The sequence below is a fragment of the Gadus chalcogrammus genome, chromosome 3, assembly GCF_026213295.1.
Source record: "Gadus chalcogrammus isolate NIFS_2021 chromosome 3, NIFS_Gcha_1.0, whole genome shotgun sequence".
Lineage (NCBI taxonomy): Eukaryota > Metazoa > Chordata > Actinopteri > Gadiformes > Gadidae > Gadus > Gadus chalcogrammus.
In genome coordinates, this window is record NC_079414.1 from 21,999,219 (window position 1) to 22,015,649 (window position 16,431).

The following is a 16,431-nucleotide window of genomic DNA, read 5'->3' on the forward strand; positions in this document are numbered from 1 at the left end:
CTTCAACCAGTTCAGTTACTAAAACGTCATCCTTTTTACTTTGTGGTTTTGACACATTTGGCAAAGCAAGACATTGAAAATATCCGGTGTTTATCAGTTCAAAGTAATGTATTTTGCGAATGATTAGTTTACCCGGCTTGACTACTTCGGATAATAGAACGCAATCAATTTGTTTTTATAGATATCCTCCACTCGATGTTCGGTGAACAAAATAAGCAGAGCTCTTCATTCAGTCAGAGACTACATGCCGTCTGTTCATAGAGTAGAAATGCCTCTGGTTCTCAAATGAAAACTAGCATGCATATGAGAGAAAATAATTACGGATGACATGCCCACAATGCCCGCAGGGAGCGGATACAAAGCGACACACACACACACACACACACACACACACACACACACACACACACACACACACACACACACACACACACACACACACACACACACACACACACACACACACACACACACACACACACAGTTAACACAGCAAGACAAGAACTTTTGTTATTTGACAGCAGGCCTCACACAGTGTTCCCATCGTATGATCATTCCTTTCTCTGTGAGAAACAGGAAGAGAGAGAGAAAGTAAAAGAGTGAGTAAGTGAGTGTGTGTGTGTTCTTTGGCCCTGGGCTTAGCAAATCGCAGGTCAAATGAGTACCCTCTCCTTGACATTGTTCATGTTGAATAATGCACTCCTCCACTTGACTGGCCTCATTAGCTTTGAATGAAATACATGGACACATCGTGACAACACGGTGGAGTGGCTGAAGGCTTGGATGCCTCAGACCCCACCTCAAGTTACAGCAGCACGCTCAGACAACCTTTATGCATGCAGCACTTGGCATGGTGTCAGGAGCAACATGACCCCAAGTGTGACATTTCTGTTGGCTCAGCAAGCTAGTTACAACTGTTAAGTGGGTGTCCTTTTAGCTTGAGCGCATTTACACATTTTGTTCATTATTCATGATTAATGCTTTCGAAAGTGGTTTTTTTTTTTACCAACTGTGCAATCAATCACTCAAATGTCTTCTGTTATTGTAGAAGACATTTGATAAACCCGCCAACATTTTGTACATTCTTTAAAGTTAACTCTAATAACTGTAATATAATCTTCTTTCATTAAACAGCTCAGGTTTTATTTCTGTATTTCCTGCTATAAACTGTGAAAGATAACATTTCTTTCCTGTACCCATCACGTGGACAATGAGTTTCTGGTCCATCTTGCTATCAATCCAATATCTCTGTCTTAACGCGACGACCCTATTGGAGATTTGCCAGGCAGAGCAGTTCTGCACTGGGAGTCAACAGAGCCTGATGCTCGCCTCCTCGGTTTACAATGACATTCTGTGTCAAGGTTTTGGGTGTCGGTCTGGCCTCGGGGAAGCAGCCATTCGTTCCGGGAGCCACATCTGGCTCAAACCGGATCAGTAATCAACTCTGCCTGGTTGTGATCTCCCTGTATAATTGATGAGTTCGTATCTTTAAATAAGTGCTGTTGTTTCGTCAATACGTAACATACTACGCAATGCAATGATGCAGTGGTACAGGCAGGGAGAACAGCACAATAACTGCTCTGTTTTAATCCGTCCTCCAGAAACTAGACTTCTTTGATTCTCGCCCACTTGGCTAGCGATGTGCACAGGATCTTTTGAGTGGACTTCTAATCTGTCCAGAGTAATTTGATTTAGCCTCCCAGCCGCACAGTACAGAGCTCAAACTGTGGGTTTGCAAAGAAGGCTGTAACCATGAGAAGTAAAACATTGACGCATGGTAACTAGGCAGTATCTTATATAGTTATGAATGATGATGGACTCACACAACATACTTCATATACAGAATGCCGTTGTATGATTTAGTGGAATAGATTCGGGTATTGTCAAGTAAAATACTACTGCTCTGAAACAATTGAACTTATTACCAAAGACTAATGATACCACCGCAATATAAATGTCAGCTGAAATGATTTGGCTGCCTGCTCTAATTTGGTGAGACAATCACTCAAACATTTAATTTTGTAATAGGGAATGACCTGACTCATAAACCACGTCAAACCTCATCTGGAGAAGAGGAATTCATCAGTGAAATCGGAGGAACAAGTTCAGTTGGATGATTCATGTACACCGTCAGGAGGACAAGTGCAGAGCATGGACGACTAGCAATTAGCCAAAATGTCTGCAGTGCTGCCCTAACATCACTACATGTCTACCACTTAGATTTCTGCCTCTGAACATTTGACAATATGCATGATTCAAGATGTTATCTGCTGTGGTACTACAAGAAAAAAATAAAGCCACAATCCAACTTCTTCATGTACCCTTCCGAGTGTTTCCCTAAAGATAACCACATGCAGGGGAAAAAGCACTGCAGACCGGCAATTAGACAAACACCCAAGACATGTGGCCTGACCAGCATGAGATCCTGGGAGGATCAGCCGTCCCTCTGAAACCTGCTTATTTCTCCAGACACCGACAAGGTTACTGGTTAAAGTCCTTAAATACATGGCCTCAAACGTGCAGTCTTGTAATGGATTACGAGGCTTTGTTAAAAGAAAGGCTCGAGTTCCTCACTATGGACACGGTGAAAATAGACACTTATCTCGTCTCTCACCATAACCATAAAATGTCCCAACATAGGAGGTCGTCTGGTCTGAATATTTGAACAGGAGCTGAGTAGTAAAACGGTACCGTGATGAGATATTAACATGTAATCATCTGTGTGCCACAGAGGAAACTCATCAGCATCCCAGGCTCCCAGGCCTCAAGCGTGGAAATATGAATGGTTAAACCAGCCACACCCCATGTCCTGATCGTGTACTGAGCACAAATAGAAGATTACAGGCTGAGCGATTGTTGTGGCTCTCTGCAGAAACTACACCCAAGCCTAGACGATCCCCGATACGTCACAGGGGCTCGATGAAAAAACATAAAATGACTTCACAAAGCGAAGGAAGCTACAGGTGCCAACCTTATAAATATAATGGGTAAAAATAGACCCGGACCTGGTGGGAACTTGGAGAGCTAAAAGGTTGAGTCAGGGAGCAGGTGTACAATCAGCAGGGGTGGAGAGCCACTCGGCCGCTGATAAGCAGCGCGTGTTGTAACTCTTCTCGCTGAAGCCGACAATAAAACGCCTTCTGCGTACGGTGTTCTGCACAAAGAGCTCAGTGATGGAAGGGCAGAAAGAGATGTGCACCTGTTCTGGTTTCAAAAAGGATTAAAAAAAAACACTAGAGAAACTGCCTCACCTCAAAAGTCATGGCAAGAATTGAGGTACAATGGGGAATGGAAACTAGGTCCGTACCCAAACCCCGACAACCACTCTTTGTGCATGGTTTCCATGTGTTGATGGGTCCCAGTCACTCTAACCAAAATTATACCGTCGACACTTTGTTAGCAGCAGGGAATGTATGATGTTTTTTCCCCATGACGAATCCATTTCGATATGCCCCTGGCTGACACGCTTGTGTGACATCTTCCACCAATGCACCTGCTAATGAAATCATCAACATCCCATGTGTGTTGCAATCCCTTTCTGTTTCTCTTACCGCTTCCTCCATCCATCTATCTATATCACATTTCCTCATACCACATTTTGTCTTTCTAAGGTCACACATAAGCAAGGAAATGTCTTACTATCTAAAAAAAATGCATGGCATTTGGTGGACGTTTTTACCAATACCATGAGAGCATACATTCTGAGCATGGGTGGCTCCGAGGGGAATTTAAACACGTATCCAGTCCTGGAAGTCTCTATGCCATCCTTTACCAGGTTTAGCTTTGAAGAACTCCTCTGACTTTCTATTGACGTCAAAGTATTTTCTATTGACGTATTCCTGCCTTTCCAGTAGAATCAGGAAAATTGCTACTGTATAAAGAAGTGTAGGAGAACAATTTCAGAGATCATAGATAGTGGTTAAGGGTTTGACATTTGTGTATTGTTCCCACTGTGTGCAATTATCCCCCTATGTCGGTGAACACTGAATATACTCCATTCACAACATTGACATTTGGCAGTTTAAGAATCCCCATATCTGTTATAATCCAATTATAAAACAAGAGCTGGGTTAGCTGAGGTTGCAGATTGAACTGCAAATATTAATTCATCGCTTACAAGTAAAGGTCCTTTTACAAGGAACACTGTGTTGCAATTCTTTACCACATCAATACAACAATGAAAAATCATGGAGCTGAATGGGACAGTACAGTATCCCGAGATTTCCATTTCATGAAAAGAAACATCCATTCTAATCGCACCAAGGTCTATTTTGACGGCTCTAGCCTGTGAATAAATCTTTTTAACCTATCAGAATCAGGTATCTGTGTCATCATTCCGATGGTCACATGATATGGCGTAAGGCATGGCAGAAGTAACAGCTTTTAAACGTTTCTCAGAGTCCTCTTTTTGCATCCACAGTGGTAAACGATATTCATAGACCTATAATTAACGCTGTCTTTTATATGCATTGATCATCCATCTTTATAGCAGAAGGCGCTCTAAGGCAATGTTTATCGGTGTTTTGTTACGTGAATATAGATTTTTTTTTGATACATACGACAATGTGCCGTTGTATCGCAAAAGTTTTGTTTTTACAAGAGTGATCACCTTCTTCTAGCTATCAAACAGGAAAACAACCTAAAAATACCAAACCTCTCCCAAACATGGACTAATTTAATAACGCTCACATGGAAAAGCCTGACCCTCCCCCGGACAGTCCACACAAATTTTAACTCGGATTAGAATCCTCTAAATGCACTTGATATTTTGGTGACAGGACGGAGCATGATTGTCTCCATTGGCTACATGGGTTGCATCCGAGAGAGGGTTAATCTTCACTGTATAATCACTGTACATCACTGTATATAAAAAGCCACTGGTGTGTGTGGATGTTTGGAGCTCCACCTGGCCAGTGGTTGTTTGGTAAAACCGTGTCCGAGAGAGGTTAAGCTTCTCTGACTCTTTTTCGCGAATTTCGTAGACATCATTGCTCTTCATAACGTTCCTAAAAAATCGATGGTACTTAAAAAGTATCACAAATCAGTCTTTGGCATGGGGATAACACTACCCCCTCCAACCCTTGGCCCAAATACATTTTTTGTTCTAATGCAAGCTCTCTACAGCACTTTGTCCGTTCTGGGCTACAGTAGAAACAATAAACATGTCGGTGCAAAATGATGGTGTAGATAGAAAGGGCTTCTTCTAAGATAACAAAAACACAAACCATATTTTCATGGGATTCTACTCTGATAAAAAACATACTTATGAATTCTGTTCTGATAGATGCCACTAAAATCACACACACTGCAGCTTTAGGTACATATTTTCCCTTTAGCAGGCAGTCATTGTGATTTGTACTACATTATGTATACATACAATATAGTTCAGAGATGGTGTGTCTTTTGGCCTCCATTACCCTAAATCCGATTTGGCAACAATGGTGCCAGTCATCAACTACATCAAATACATACATCCACTAATTTTCTTGCAAAAAGATATTTTGAAAATACGAACGTGAACGTGCAACGATCCAAGGATTGTAAAATCCAGTATAATCTGATAATCTATTTAACATTTACTTCTACTCAGGCCTAATTATGTATATATTTATCTTTCTCAATGAGACCATTATTGCCCATGTGTTTGAGTGCCAGAGCCAATGTTCTGCTAGTTGCATTTGGGATAGCTACCAAAATAGAAAAAGTTAAACTACATAATAAGACCAAAAAGACAAGAACTTGTTGTATGGCAAGCAAGTTAAACAGAAGGTCAGGTAAGGGCCTGGTGCTGGTATTGTTTAAAGTGTGTTCTAAAAGAGCCTATTACTGTTGACTTTAACCACCAACATGTGGGTGGAAATATTGGGCAAATATTTTAACTACAGTCCCGCTCTAATGGTGGTCTCAAATCCAATGATAAATCCTAAAATTTGTAATTAGGAATAAATTGTTAATAAATGTAGATACTTTGACACAATCCTATCATTGTCTTTACTCATTTACATTTACTTATACGTTTCATCATTATTCTCGGTCAATACCACTGCTTTTATAATTTCGTTGTGTGAAACACCTATTGTGTTGCAAGTTAACCCAAGAAGGAAATGCCAGTGGATTTGTCCCTCCATCTTTCTTTCCTTGGCTGTTTTTGTCTCCCTACTTATCCATGTCGCTTGGCCCTCACTATGGTAATTGGACTCTTTGAGGAAAAGGATCGATGGTAGATTCAGATGTACTGCTAAAGTGCTAACCTCCTATCCTGAATGCCATTCAATCCAGCCCCTTAGGTATCCCCATGGCAACCTCCCGCATAACCCAGTAAATATGTGGAATTACCGCTCAAAACCACATTCATTAGGGCTCTTGGAGAAACAAGGCACAGCATAACAAGACGACCCAGTTACTTAATGGTACATACTGGTTGCTGAGTCTGGCCAAAATTGGGGTTTACTAATGCGTCATAGGTATCTACAAAACATTAAAAAGGATATGGTTTAAAATTGAGTTGTGTTTATTAAACCGTATCACTATCTACAGCAAAGTTGATAGTATTATATTATTTTTTTTATATAGGAATATCTTTGCCTATATAGAGCTCCTTAAAATGCCCGAATTTGTGTATTTTGTCCATATGGACAGGTAAGACGGCAGTGTCCCTCAATATCACCTGTATACTTCCCCAACAGGTAAAGTAAAGAGGCGTTGGAGGCTTAATGTTATGCCTAAAGTACAGTTCTTTGTACATACACATATTCATAACAACCTAAAACACATTAGGACACCCGCTAAAAGCTACAGCCTGTCTTTAGCTGAGTATCAGACGACTTTGCCCCTCTTTTATCGTCCTCACGGATAGTAAACAAAGCAAACTACGCGAGTTCACAAAACGTGTCGAAACCATTTCGCACCACAAATGTTTCTGGAGCGAACTTACTGCTATCCTGCAAGCGAACACACGGCTTCAAAACGAACGTTAGAAGTAAACTTTAAACCGAACTTTGCCTGTAAAGTTTCCAACTTTGTAAAGAGGACTAATTGTTCGGTGACATGGAAAAACTCTCCAGCAGCACAACATGCGCTTCAGCCCCAGTCTGAGCTCACCGTGTCTGGGGACTTCATCTCGTCTTCACGCCGAAGGGGGATCCGTCAAAGTGTTGGGGTTGAGCGGGGACCACAGCACACGACAACCGTACAACGTTTTCGTTAAGTTCCACGTATGTAACCGCCTGTTCAGCGACCCGTCTGTACCTAGCCTGTTGACAGCTGACTGATTGCTCCAGCAGTTCCTGAATGAAAACACGTTCGGAGCCGCCGCAGGCTCAACTAGTCGAAGTTCGACGAGTAGGATCGATCCACTCGATGCTGAGCGATCGACTGGCTTTTTGGATTGCTTAGGCCTGCGGGCAAGTTGGGAAAGTGTCAAAATGTAAACAATGTAAATTGTGGACATACTTACATAGAGATTGTCTTTTATTATTTATCATGATCGAATAATTAAACGGAATGAAACACAAGGGATTCATATTAGGATTAATGTCATCACAGAAATAATACATTCTCCTAACCCCATGGATGTAGCCTGTACAATTTAAAGGCCATGTGCCACATACAAGTCTTCTCAAGACTTGTACATAGTCAATATTTGTTAATAGTTGTCATACTTAATGTTAGAAGGCTTTTTTGTAGGCTTCTTCTATCAATTCACAGTGGAATGGTGAAAAGTAGGCTCACTGATCACACAAATATATATTTTTAAAGAGCTTGTGCATTTTAGTTTCTAAATTATTGTGTTACTATATAGCAGCCTTATAAACGTTCTTCTGTTTCTTAAATGAAATCAAATTCAGTGATTTGTATAACTTGCATGGCAACGCAAGTGTTGCCATCTAGTGTGCATGATCGGCAACTGTTTTATCAACAAAAAAATAGGAACAGGCAGCATTTCCATCACTACTGCGTACCCAATTGTTCATTGTCTCTCGGTCCAATAAACCAACAAAGCATATATTTCAATTTACTTGACAGAATTATTCATGTGTTTTTTATATTTTATGCAGTCCTCCTTAGTTGGACTGCTTTGAAACATTATCTATCAATAACTTTTAATTAAAATTTAATTTACCCTAATTCTCCCATATTCTTTGCATATAGGGATGGGACAATTGTATGGAATTTCCTTACCAATATATAATTATCCAATTGTATAATATGCACATAATATACCACGGTAGTATCATAATATAACTTGCATCTTCTATTATTTTATTTCTGTATTATAATCATGGTTAGGTATTACTTCACTATCAAAGTAATACCGCAAATACAATCAAAATAGTAATTGAAATATTATTACAGTCAAATTTTTTATGCATTGATTTTATGCGTTTTCTTTGTAGATCAACTCAAGACTGATTGAGAAATCAATGATTGATTGTCAACTACCTTACATGATATCCTCAACCAGAAGGGGCTTTCCAGTGCGACCGTCAGCCATGGCCCCTTTCACACAACTGCTTGATGGAAAAGGAAAAGTCCACTGTGTACGCCATCAGTGTAATACTAACAATGACGGTCTCCATGATCAGCAGCCCTGATCGGTCTTCCACATCCTGCAGCACGTTGGTAACGCAGATCACCGTGGCGACCATATAGAACAACACCCCCAGCAGGCTGAACCCGGCCAAAAGTCGATCCAACGGAAACGGACAGAACCTCCCGGCGCAGTCGCACAGTATCACCGCGACGGAGGCCAAGGACATCAGCAGACACACGTTGTACAACCCCACCGACACCCACAGCTGCCAGACGTGTACCCCTCCTCCGGCGCTCAGATCCCTGGCCTGCGTGGCCGTCATCGTCTCCAGGAACAGGGGGATCATCTGAAAGCCTCCCCAACACTGGACGATCTTGAGGACGCCCGGTAAGCTGGCCATGTATCCCCTCTGCTCCTGGGGCTGCCCGCGGATCGCCCACACCTCGCCGCAGTAGGCCAGCACGGTGAGGCAGGCGGCCACGGCGGCGGCCAGCGGCCGGGCCGAGGTGGGCCGGTGGTGGAGGACCCTCCAGGGGAGCAGCACGGAGGCGCTCAGCGTCATGAGGGCTCCCAGGGCCGCCACGGTCACCGTCAGGTTCTTCCAGGACACGGGCAGCAGGCTGTGGAACTGGATGACGTTGAGGACGTGGATGAGGAGGGTGAGCGTGAAGAAGAAGCACCAGGTGAACATGCAGGCGATCCAGAAGGTGTTGTGGCGGCGCTCGGTTTCGCGGAGGTGCTCGGGCGCCAGGGAGCCCACCAGGCTGAAGGTGACGCAGCCGCAGAGAAGGGCCAACGTTCGCACGAGGAACACGGGGCTGGTGCAGTCGCGGGCCTCCAGGACCAGCACGGCCATGGTGTCGAGGGCAGGCTGGTGATTGGTCAACAAAAAGGACAACAAAAAGGATGAGTCCCATGTAATTGGCTGTTGGCTCCTCTGAATCGATTTCAGGGTTTTAAAAAGTCTGCCATCCTTTCACAGACATTTTCCCTCACTTTGTTAAAAGATGGTTCACATAAAACCCTAAAAAAGGATTTTATCACTTCCCCTCTTTGCACAATCACTGAATCAGAAACAAACAATAGAAATTATAAATAACAATGTCCTCTTACCTATCGACCCCGCTTTGCTTTGTGAGTGCGACAAGCAACTACGCTTACACCTGTAGAGCGCTTCTACTTCCTCAATGAGAATGCAAAGCACATCTTCAGTCAAGCATTCGGGTGACCACAATAAAAGAACTGTGCAAACAACAATCTGTGTTGCACCCACCCCTCGTTCTCATGAAAGATGCTTCCGTCTTCTGTGATCAGCACGGGTGCCGGTAGCTGTTCCCCTGATCGTACTCCATCGCCCTCTATGCTTGTTGAAGCTGCATGCTCAACTATTATATTTATTTTAGGATTCAATTTCTTGCAGGAAAAACATAGTGTGTGTGCGTACAGTGATTGTGTGCGTACAGAATGTGTGTGCGCACACTATGTGTGCACTCGTGTGTGAACATTTTGCTTTTAGCCTGTACCCTTGATTAAGCCGAGAGAAAACCTTCCTTAGGAAATCGGTTTGAGCATTTTGCTCAGGCCATAATCCAGCAATGCTACGGGTGTCTTCTACCTCCAGTCGATGGGGGGGGGGGCACCATCGCCCTAAAGAGTCGGCTTTGTAGGCCAATCAGGAAGCTTACTACTGCTCAGTATTTGCAGTCCTTGACAGTTGCTGGATTTATTGACAAGGTGGTGCTATGTGTACCCTTGATACTTGTTTGTTTATGTGTAATGATATTGCATTACTTGTACATGTGTGAGAGTGTGTGCGTGCGTGCGCGAGAGAGGGAGAGAGTGAGAGTGAGCATGAGCGTGAGCGTGTGAGAGAAAGAGAGTGTGAATGTGAGTGTGTGCGTGTGTGTGTGTGTGTGTGTTTGAAAGCATGTTGCGTGTTCCACATCAGTGCAGAAAAAACCCTGTGAAAATCCCACACAATAACACACCTCTCTATTTGGAGGCCTAAAACTTCCCCGTACCAGGCAACTCAAGTTGAATAAAAAACTAGGACTAGTTCCTTTTCTGACAGAAGAAAGGTAGCTGATAAAAAACAGATAACTTGCCATCGCAGAGACCTGTTTGCAGTGTGTGTGTGTGTGTGTGTGTGTGTGTGTGTGTGTGTGTGTGTGTGTGTGTGTGTGTGTGTGTGTGTGTGTGTGTGTGTGTGTGTGTGTGTGTGTGTGTGTGTGTGTGAATTGTACTGGGTAAATCCAGTTGATTTCAAATGGCTTGTAAGAGTTTCATCACAGCTTCATGAGTTCAGTAAGCTTATTCAGCAAAAGCGAAAGTACGATTTCAAACCCGAGTTACTCAAAATTTATATTTAAAATAGATAGAATGGCTAATGTACAGCGGTTTTGATCTGACATTGTTTCTTTGAATTTAAACACGTTGATAATTATTAATCAAGGGCTTCAGATTCGAGAGACATGAGACATGCATTTGTAATTCTGTTACCATTTATGATGAAGAGAAAAGGGGACATCTTGTGGCGGAAGATATAATCACAACTTATGTTGGTAGACAAAAGGTGAAAAACACAAATACAATAAAATAAATGAGTGAATAATGATTATAGAAGCTTTAAATCACCACATTGCATTTACATGTATACATTTAAGTAGTTTTAACATTTGAGGTAGACTTAATATCTACAAAAGGTTGAAAATACGGTGTGACGGAGACACAATAGTGGGAGTGGACCAACTGCTGTGGGGGGGATTTAATAGATAGGGGAAGGCTGAAAAAAACTTATCAATACGTCTGAATTTCAAAAATGTACAACTTTTTAAGGTCCTGCAGACACCATGTCTTGTGTAGTGTCTATATCTCTCCCTCAATTGCTCTCTCTCTCCTCTGGGTTCTCTCTCTCTCTTAGTCCTGATAAGAAGCTTTGGAAATGTTTGGGACATGGCTTAACCGGGGAATATTCATGTCATTATTCAGATTCGTTATTTTATATATTTTCTTAATGTGCTTTAATCACATGATTGATAAACCAAGAGCTATCATCTTGTAATGTCACTATTGTGGAATAACCATTAAGTGGTAAATAAATAGTACCACTGCATATAATATCATTTTACTATATGCTGAAGTTATAAGCATGGTTGTTAATTCTGAATGTTACACCAATAACATAATACTCAGAACATCAGGAGCAAAGCTTACAAAGATTATAATGCCTTGTAAGCCTTCTTCAAAATTGCAGAAGTGGAACGGCTCTTCTCCCCACAAATTCCTCTTTCATTATTATGCGAGTTTAAAAATGAGCTATAATAAGCAAGGAAACCACGAAGCTGGCGTGAAAACCACCACCACCACCCCCGCCTTTATTGATAAATTGTCTTAACTTATTTAGCCTGTAATAATATGAGTCATACCTTACAAGTACAAGGCTGTGCAATTTGATGGGCTCTGTGGAAGAGGACCCACTCCCTATGTCGCTATAAAGGGACATTCTAAGGTAACAAAACACATTGAATCCTATATTAACAAGGGATTATACACTTACTAAAATATACTTATGAATCTTATGTTCCATTTCCGCAAAGTCTATTACACTATCTGCCACTAAGTTGTACAAACCCTAATCTTTGTCTAGTCCTTCTGGTTTTGAGGACTGCTCATGAAAGGAAACTGATCCTGTCGGCTGTGTGCAGGCCTGTATGCTGTATATATTTACTGTATATACATACATATACAGCTCAGGTTCCCCGTTCCCCAAACGAGGTGACTAACCAAACACAAATCTCAGTAGACTTTAAAGGGCAAATATTTTAGACATTACAATCTATTTCACAATCGACATTGAACTTGTTCAGGGAAATATCGTGAACTTGTTCAGGGAAATATAGAGAACTTGTTCAGGGATATATGGAGCAGAAGCGAAAACCCCCTTAAACGGCTTTGAACAAACTTCCCCTTTTTTATTCATGGTCTATTTTACAAAACGTCTCACCTACCCTTTTCTGTGATACAAAATGGTGTGTGTGTGTGTGTGTGTGTGTGTGTGTGTGTGTGTGTGTGTGTGTGTGTGTGTGTGTGTGTGTGTGTGTGTGTGTGTGTGTGTGTGTCTGTGTGTGTGTTTGCCTGCGTGGTTGTGTGTGTGTGTGTGTGTGTTCGTGCGTGTATACATGCGCGTGTGTGTGTGTGTGTGTGTGTGTGTGTGTGTGTGTGTGTGTGTGTGTGTGTGTGTGTGTGTGTGTGTGTGTGTGTGTGTGTGTGTGTGTTTATTTGTGTTGTTACGGGATGTAATCTGACTATAGAGGTATTTTGGGTAGAAGATTGTTCAGGAAGTGATTCTGTCAAAAAATATATATAAAAAGTATATATTTATATAATATATATAAATATAATATATAAAAAGTACTGACTTTCTTTCTCAGTCTTTAGGATCCGAAATCAACATCTTAGCGTTGCTGTATTTTGGATTCTTGAAAATAACCTAACATCTGATATAAAAGTAGATTCCATTTCTAATTGTTCATTTAATACAGTTGCATGCTGACATGAAGTCTCTCAATTGTGAGTCAGTTTGTACACTTTTGTCCATACATTTAAATGTAAAAAATAAATGGTTCAAAGTTGTCGGAATTTTTCATGACATTATATTTAGTTTTCTAAACAGTCATATAGCCTGTTAAGCGGTACAACACGACTTATCTGTTGTTAGTGTAATGTAGTCATCAAATACAAATGAGACAAATTAGTGTCCTTTTGAATCCGTTTTTTGCATATTTCATGCATTTGCCAATAAATGTAGGCCTCCTGTATCAGCAGAAACCAATTCAGCCAAAATAGAAACCCTTAATTGTCTTGATTGACTTGTGTCCAATAGGGTGTTACATACATTCATACATGTAAACATACATAGCATACAGAACTGTTGGCGGTTGTTGAGATGTGGGACAAACATATAAAATGATTGGAATGTGTCTGTTATTATATTATTATTATTATGTATTATGAATAATTTAATTGTATACATTTGATGAGCATTTACCACTCTTTTTTCAGACGTGTAGATTTTGTCTCAACGATTAATAAATAAATTGATAAAATTGACCATGCATAAGTATAGAAAAAAAGAACATTGTTTACATTTGGAATGTTCAGATAACGAGATCCGAGAGACCTTGGGCCCTATCTTGCATCCGGCGCAATTTACTTTCTACACTGACGCATGTGTCGTTGCTAGTTTGCAACTGGCACAGAGTGTTCTTTTCCCTCCACCGCCACGCGCCTGTAAATTAGGGAATGATCTTGCACCCCAAGGGGCGGTTCGGCGAAAGGACGAGGCGTGTTCTGGCGCAAACGTTCCCTTGTGCTATTTTGCAGTTTCAGAAAACAATTGCGCCACAAACCAGGTAATACCTGGTTTAAAGTCAGTGGCGCGTTGTTCAGATGCTATTTTAAGGGCGCATGCATAATGTTGCTTGTGCACCTCGCGCATACTTTGCTTCTCTCATCTACCTAGCCACACATTCTTGGTAAATTATTTGGGAAAGAACAGCTGACACAGTTCATAGTTTTTCTGCGAGTGATTGTTAAAAAGAAAAAGAAAAAGACCAACACTTTTTAGATTTGCGCCGGGCGCAAGAGTCATTTATGCGCCGGTAAAATAGCAACATTGCCATAGAACAGCCCACAAAGCTACTTGCGCTTCTCACTTGCGTTTCAGGCCGTTAAAATAGGGCCCCTTTAGAGCTCCCCTCCCTACATTTATAGCACAAAGAACAAGAAGTGAGAATGTTTGGTTCAGCCTTTTGATCAGTTCCGTTAGACAGAGGTCACACCAATTAGCTTCAGAACATCAACAAGGCCGCAGACCGAGTCGTATAAGAACACAGACAATGAGAGACAGAGAAATATATTCAGTGGATAGGATGAGCAAGAGAGCAAAGGTAACTTGCTGGCTACAGTCACTGTTAAAATCAAACTAATTACATGTGATGCAAGAAGAAGTTTGAATTGTATTTTCTATTTAACATCTTTGTTAAAAACTCCTATTTGAACTCCTCTCTCTCTCTCTCTCTCTCTCTCTCTCTCTCTCTCTCTCTCTCTCTCTCTCTCTCTCTCATACAATTAAAAAATCTTAAATCGTTGATATTGCACATATTCATCAATATCAATCTCAAAATCTTCCAGAGCCACTTGGTGGAAGTAAAGGTAGTTAGATACAAGGTGAATGGATGAGACGAGACCAAGTTTATTTCTCTTCTATTGTATCGCATCACACTAAAGGTGTGAGCCAGGGGAGGAGCAGAGAATACAGGGCGTCCAGGGGGTCGGGGCTCAGAGAAAAATACAAATAACCCAACAGCGGGGAGTGAATTATTGATGTGGGCCCATGTTGTGATGCTGATACGGGAAGCTTCCACTAAACCACAAAAATATTTACCAGTGGTTCACATCAAAAGGCCTCGCCACCCACTGCTAGGCTGAAAGGCGCAATCTGCCTGACCAATAGCATTTCTTATTTTTTATCAAACACTTAAAATATGTATGCGGTTAATGAAGGGACCCCTCTTCAAATGCCACGTGATTAGGGCCAAGCGATATGGTGGTAATCGATTCAAAGACTGTAAATAGAGATTTGAAAGCGTCTTACCTTTAAAGAGGTAAAGCATGAAGTCCGAAATCATTTTTGAATACAATATTTGAATATTTTCCATTCTCAGCATATTGCTGGGATTCTGATGTAAATGTATTTGTGTGTGTGTGTGTGTGTGTGTGTGTGTGTGTGTGTGTGTGTGTGTGTGTGTGTGTGTGTGTGTGTGTGTGTGTGTGTGTGTGTGTGTGTGTGTGTGTGTGTGTGTGTGTGTGCGCGCGCGTCTGTGCATGTGTGTGTGTGAGACACAAGTTGAGAGACTTTCAGGATATAGCTTATTACTAAAAAAAAGACAGCCACTGTTCACATTTGTATCTTATCAATCGTCTCACATTTAAACAGAGTTATTTTTTTTGTAACAGGGCATAAAGAGAAGACGAAAACACATAGAAAGTAATTCTCCACGCTTATCAAATACGCAGTATGGTCCCATAGTCTTCATTTAAGTGAAGTTATTGTGTAAATCAGAGTGTTCCACTGTCTGGCTGAATAAATGTAGGAATCATAAAGCTTTGTTGTTGTCCAGGGGAGCCACTCAGTGTCTGCATCGCGTACTTCTTTGTCTGCTTGAGTTTGTCTGCTTGTAGAGCAATCAACAGATGAAAATAACAAGGCTACAGCTGGCCGGCACGTGTAGAGGCCCCGGAAGTGCTGTACCTTGTGTTATACGCTATAGTTAGTTCCGTGATCGCTCACGTGTAGTATAAAAGTGAGTTCACATCAAGAGCAAGACGAATTTTGGGCTTGAATTGCGCGGTGCAAACTATGTGGTTCCCGTGACTTCTACTCATGCGATTTGCCTCATTGACTTATTCGCTCAAGCAGAAATATTTGAACTTTTGCCCGAATTTCGGTTGATGCTGTATGTGATGCTGAGTGCGAGAAGAGTATGCGCTTCACGCATGCAACTTCACACAAAATATCGCTGTCGATAGGCCTACACGTTAAAGATATAAATAGAAGTGCCAAGAACTTACAATATGATAGATCTTACTATCTAAGTATCTTTCTCTCTTTACCCAACTATCTATCGCTCTATATTGAATTATCAATCGAAGTAACTTTCTCTTTTTCTTACTATCTAGCTTGCTAGCTAGCTATCTATATATCTATCTATCTATTTAAGTATCTGTCACTTTATATCTAAGTATCTGTCTATCTATCTATCTATCTATCTATCTAAGTATGTATCTGTCACTCTAGATCTAACTATCTGTCTTTTTTATGTAAGTATCTGTCACTC

General features: G+C 41.3%; 2 protein-coding genes across 2 annotated transcripts in view; both read right to left on the minus strand.

Moving 5' to 3' along the window:
- LOC130379710 (testis-expressed protein 2-like) overlaps positions 1 to 7,190 on the minus strand; it is a 28,330-nt gene extending 21,140 nt beyond the window's left edge. The window contains exon 1 of the mRNA XM_056586709.1: positions 7,102 to 7,190. The gene's annotated coding sequence lies outside the window, so the exon portion shown is untranslated. The remainder of the gene's footprint in view (positions 1 to 7,101) is intronic.
- Positions 7,191 to 8,486: 1,296 nt separating this feature from the next.
- LOC130379733 (myeloid-associated differentiation marker homolog) lies at positions 8,487 to 9,738 on the minus strand. Its single transcript, XM_056586750.1, has 2 exons — positions 9,647 to 9,738; positions 8,487 to 9,404 (listed from the first exon to the last, which is right to left on the minus strand). The coding sequence occupies exon 2, from the start codon at positions 9,387 to 9,389 to the stop codon at positions 8,487 to 8,489; it is 903 nt and encodes a 300-aa protein (XP_056442725.1). The 5' UTR covers positions 9,390 to 9,404; positions 9,647 to 9,738.
- Between the last annotated feature and the right edge of the window lie 6,693 nt (positions 9,739 to 16,431).

Coding starts and splice junctions, on each gene's coding strand:
- LOC130379733 (XM_056586750.1), bottom strand. CDS start 9,389: ATGGCCGTGCTGGTCCTGGAGGCCCGCGACTGCACCAGCCCCGTGTTC.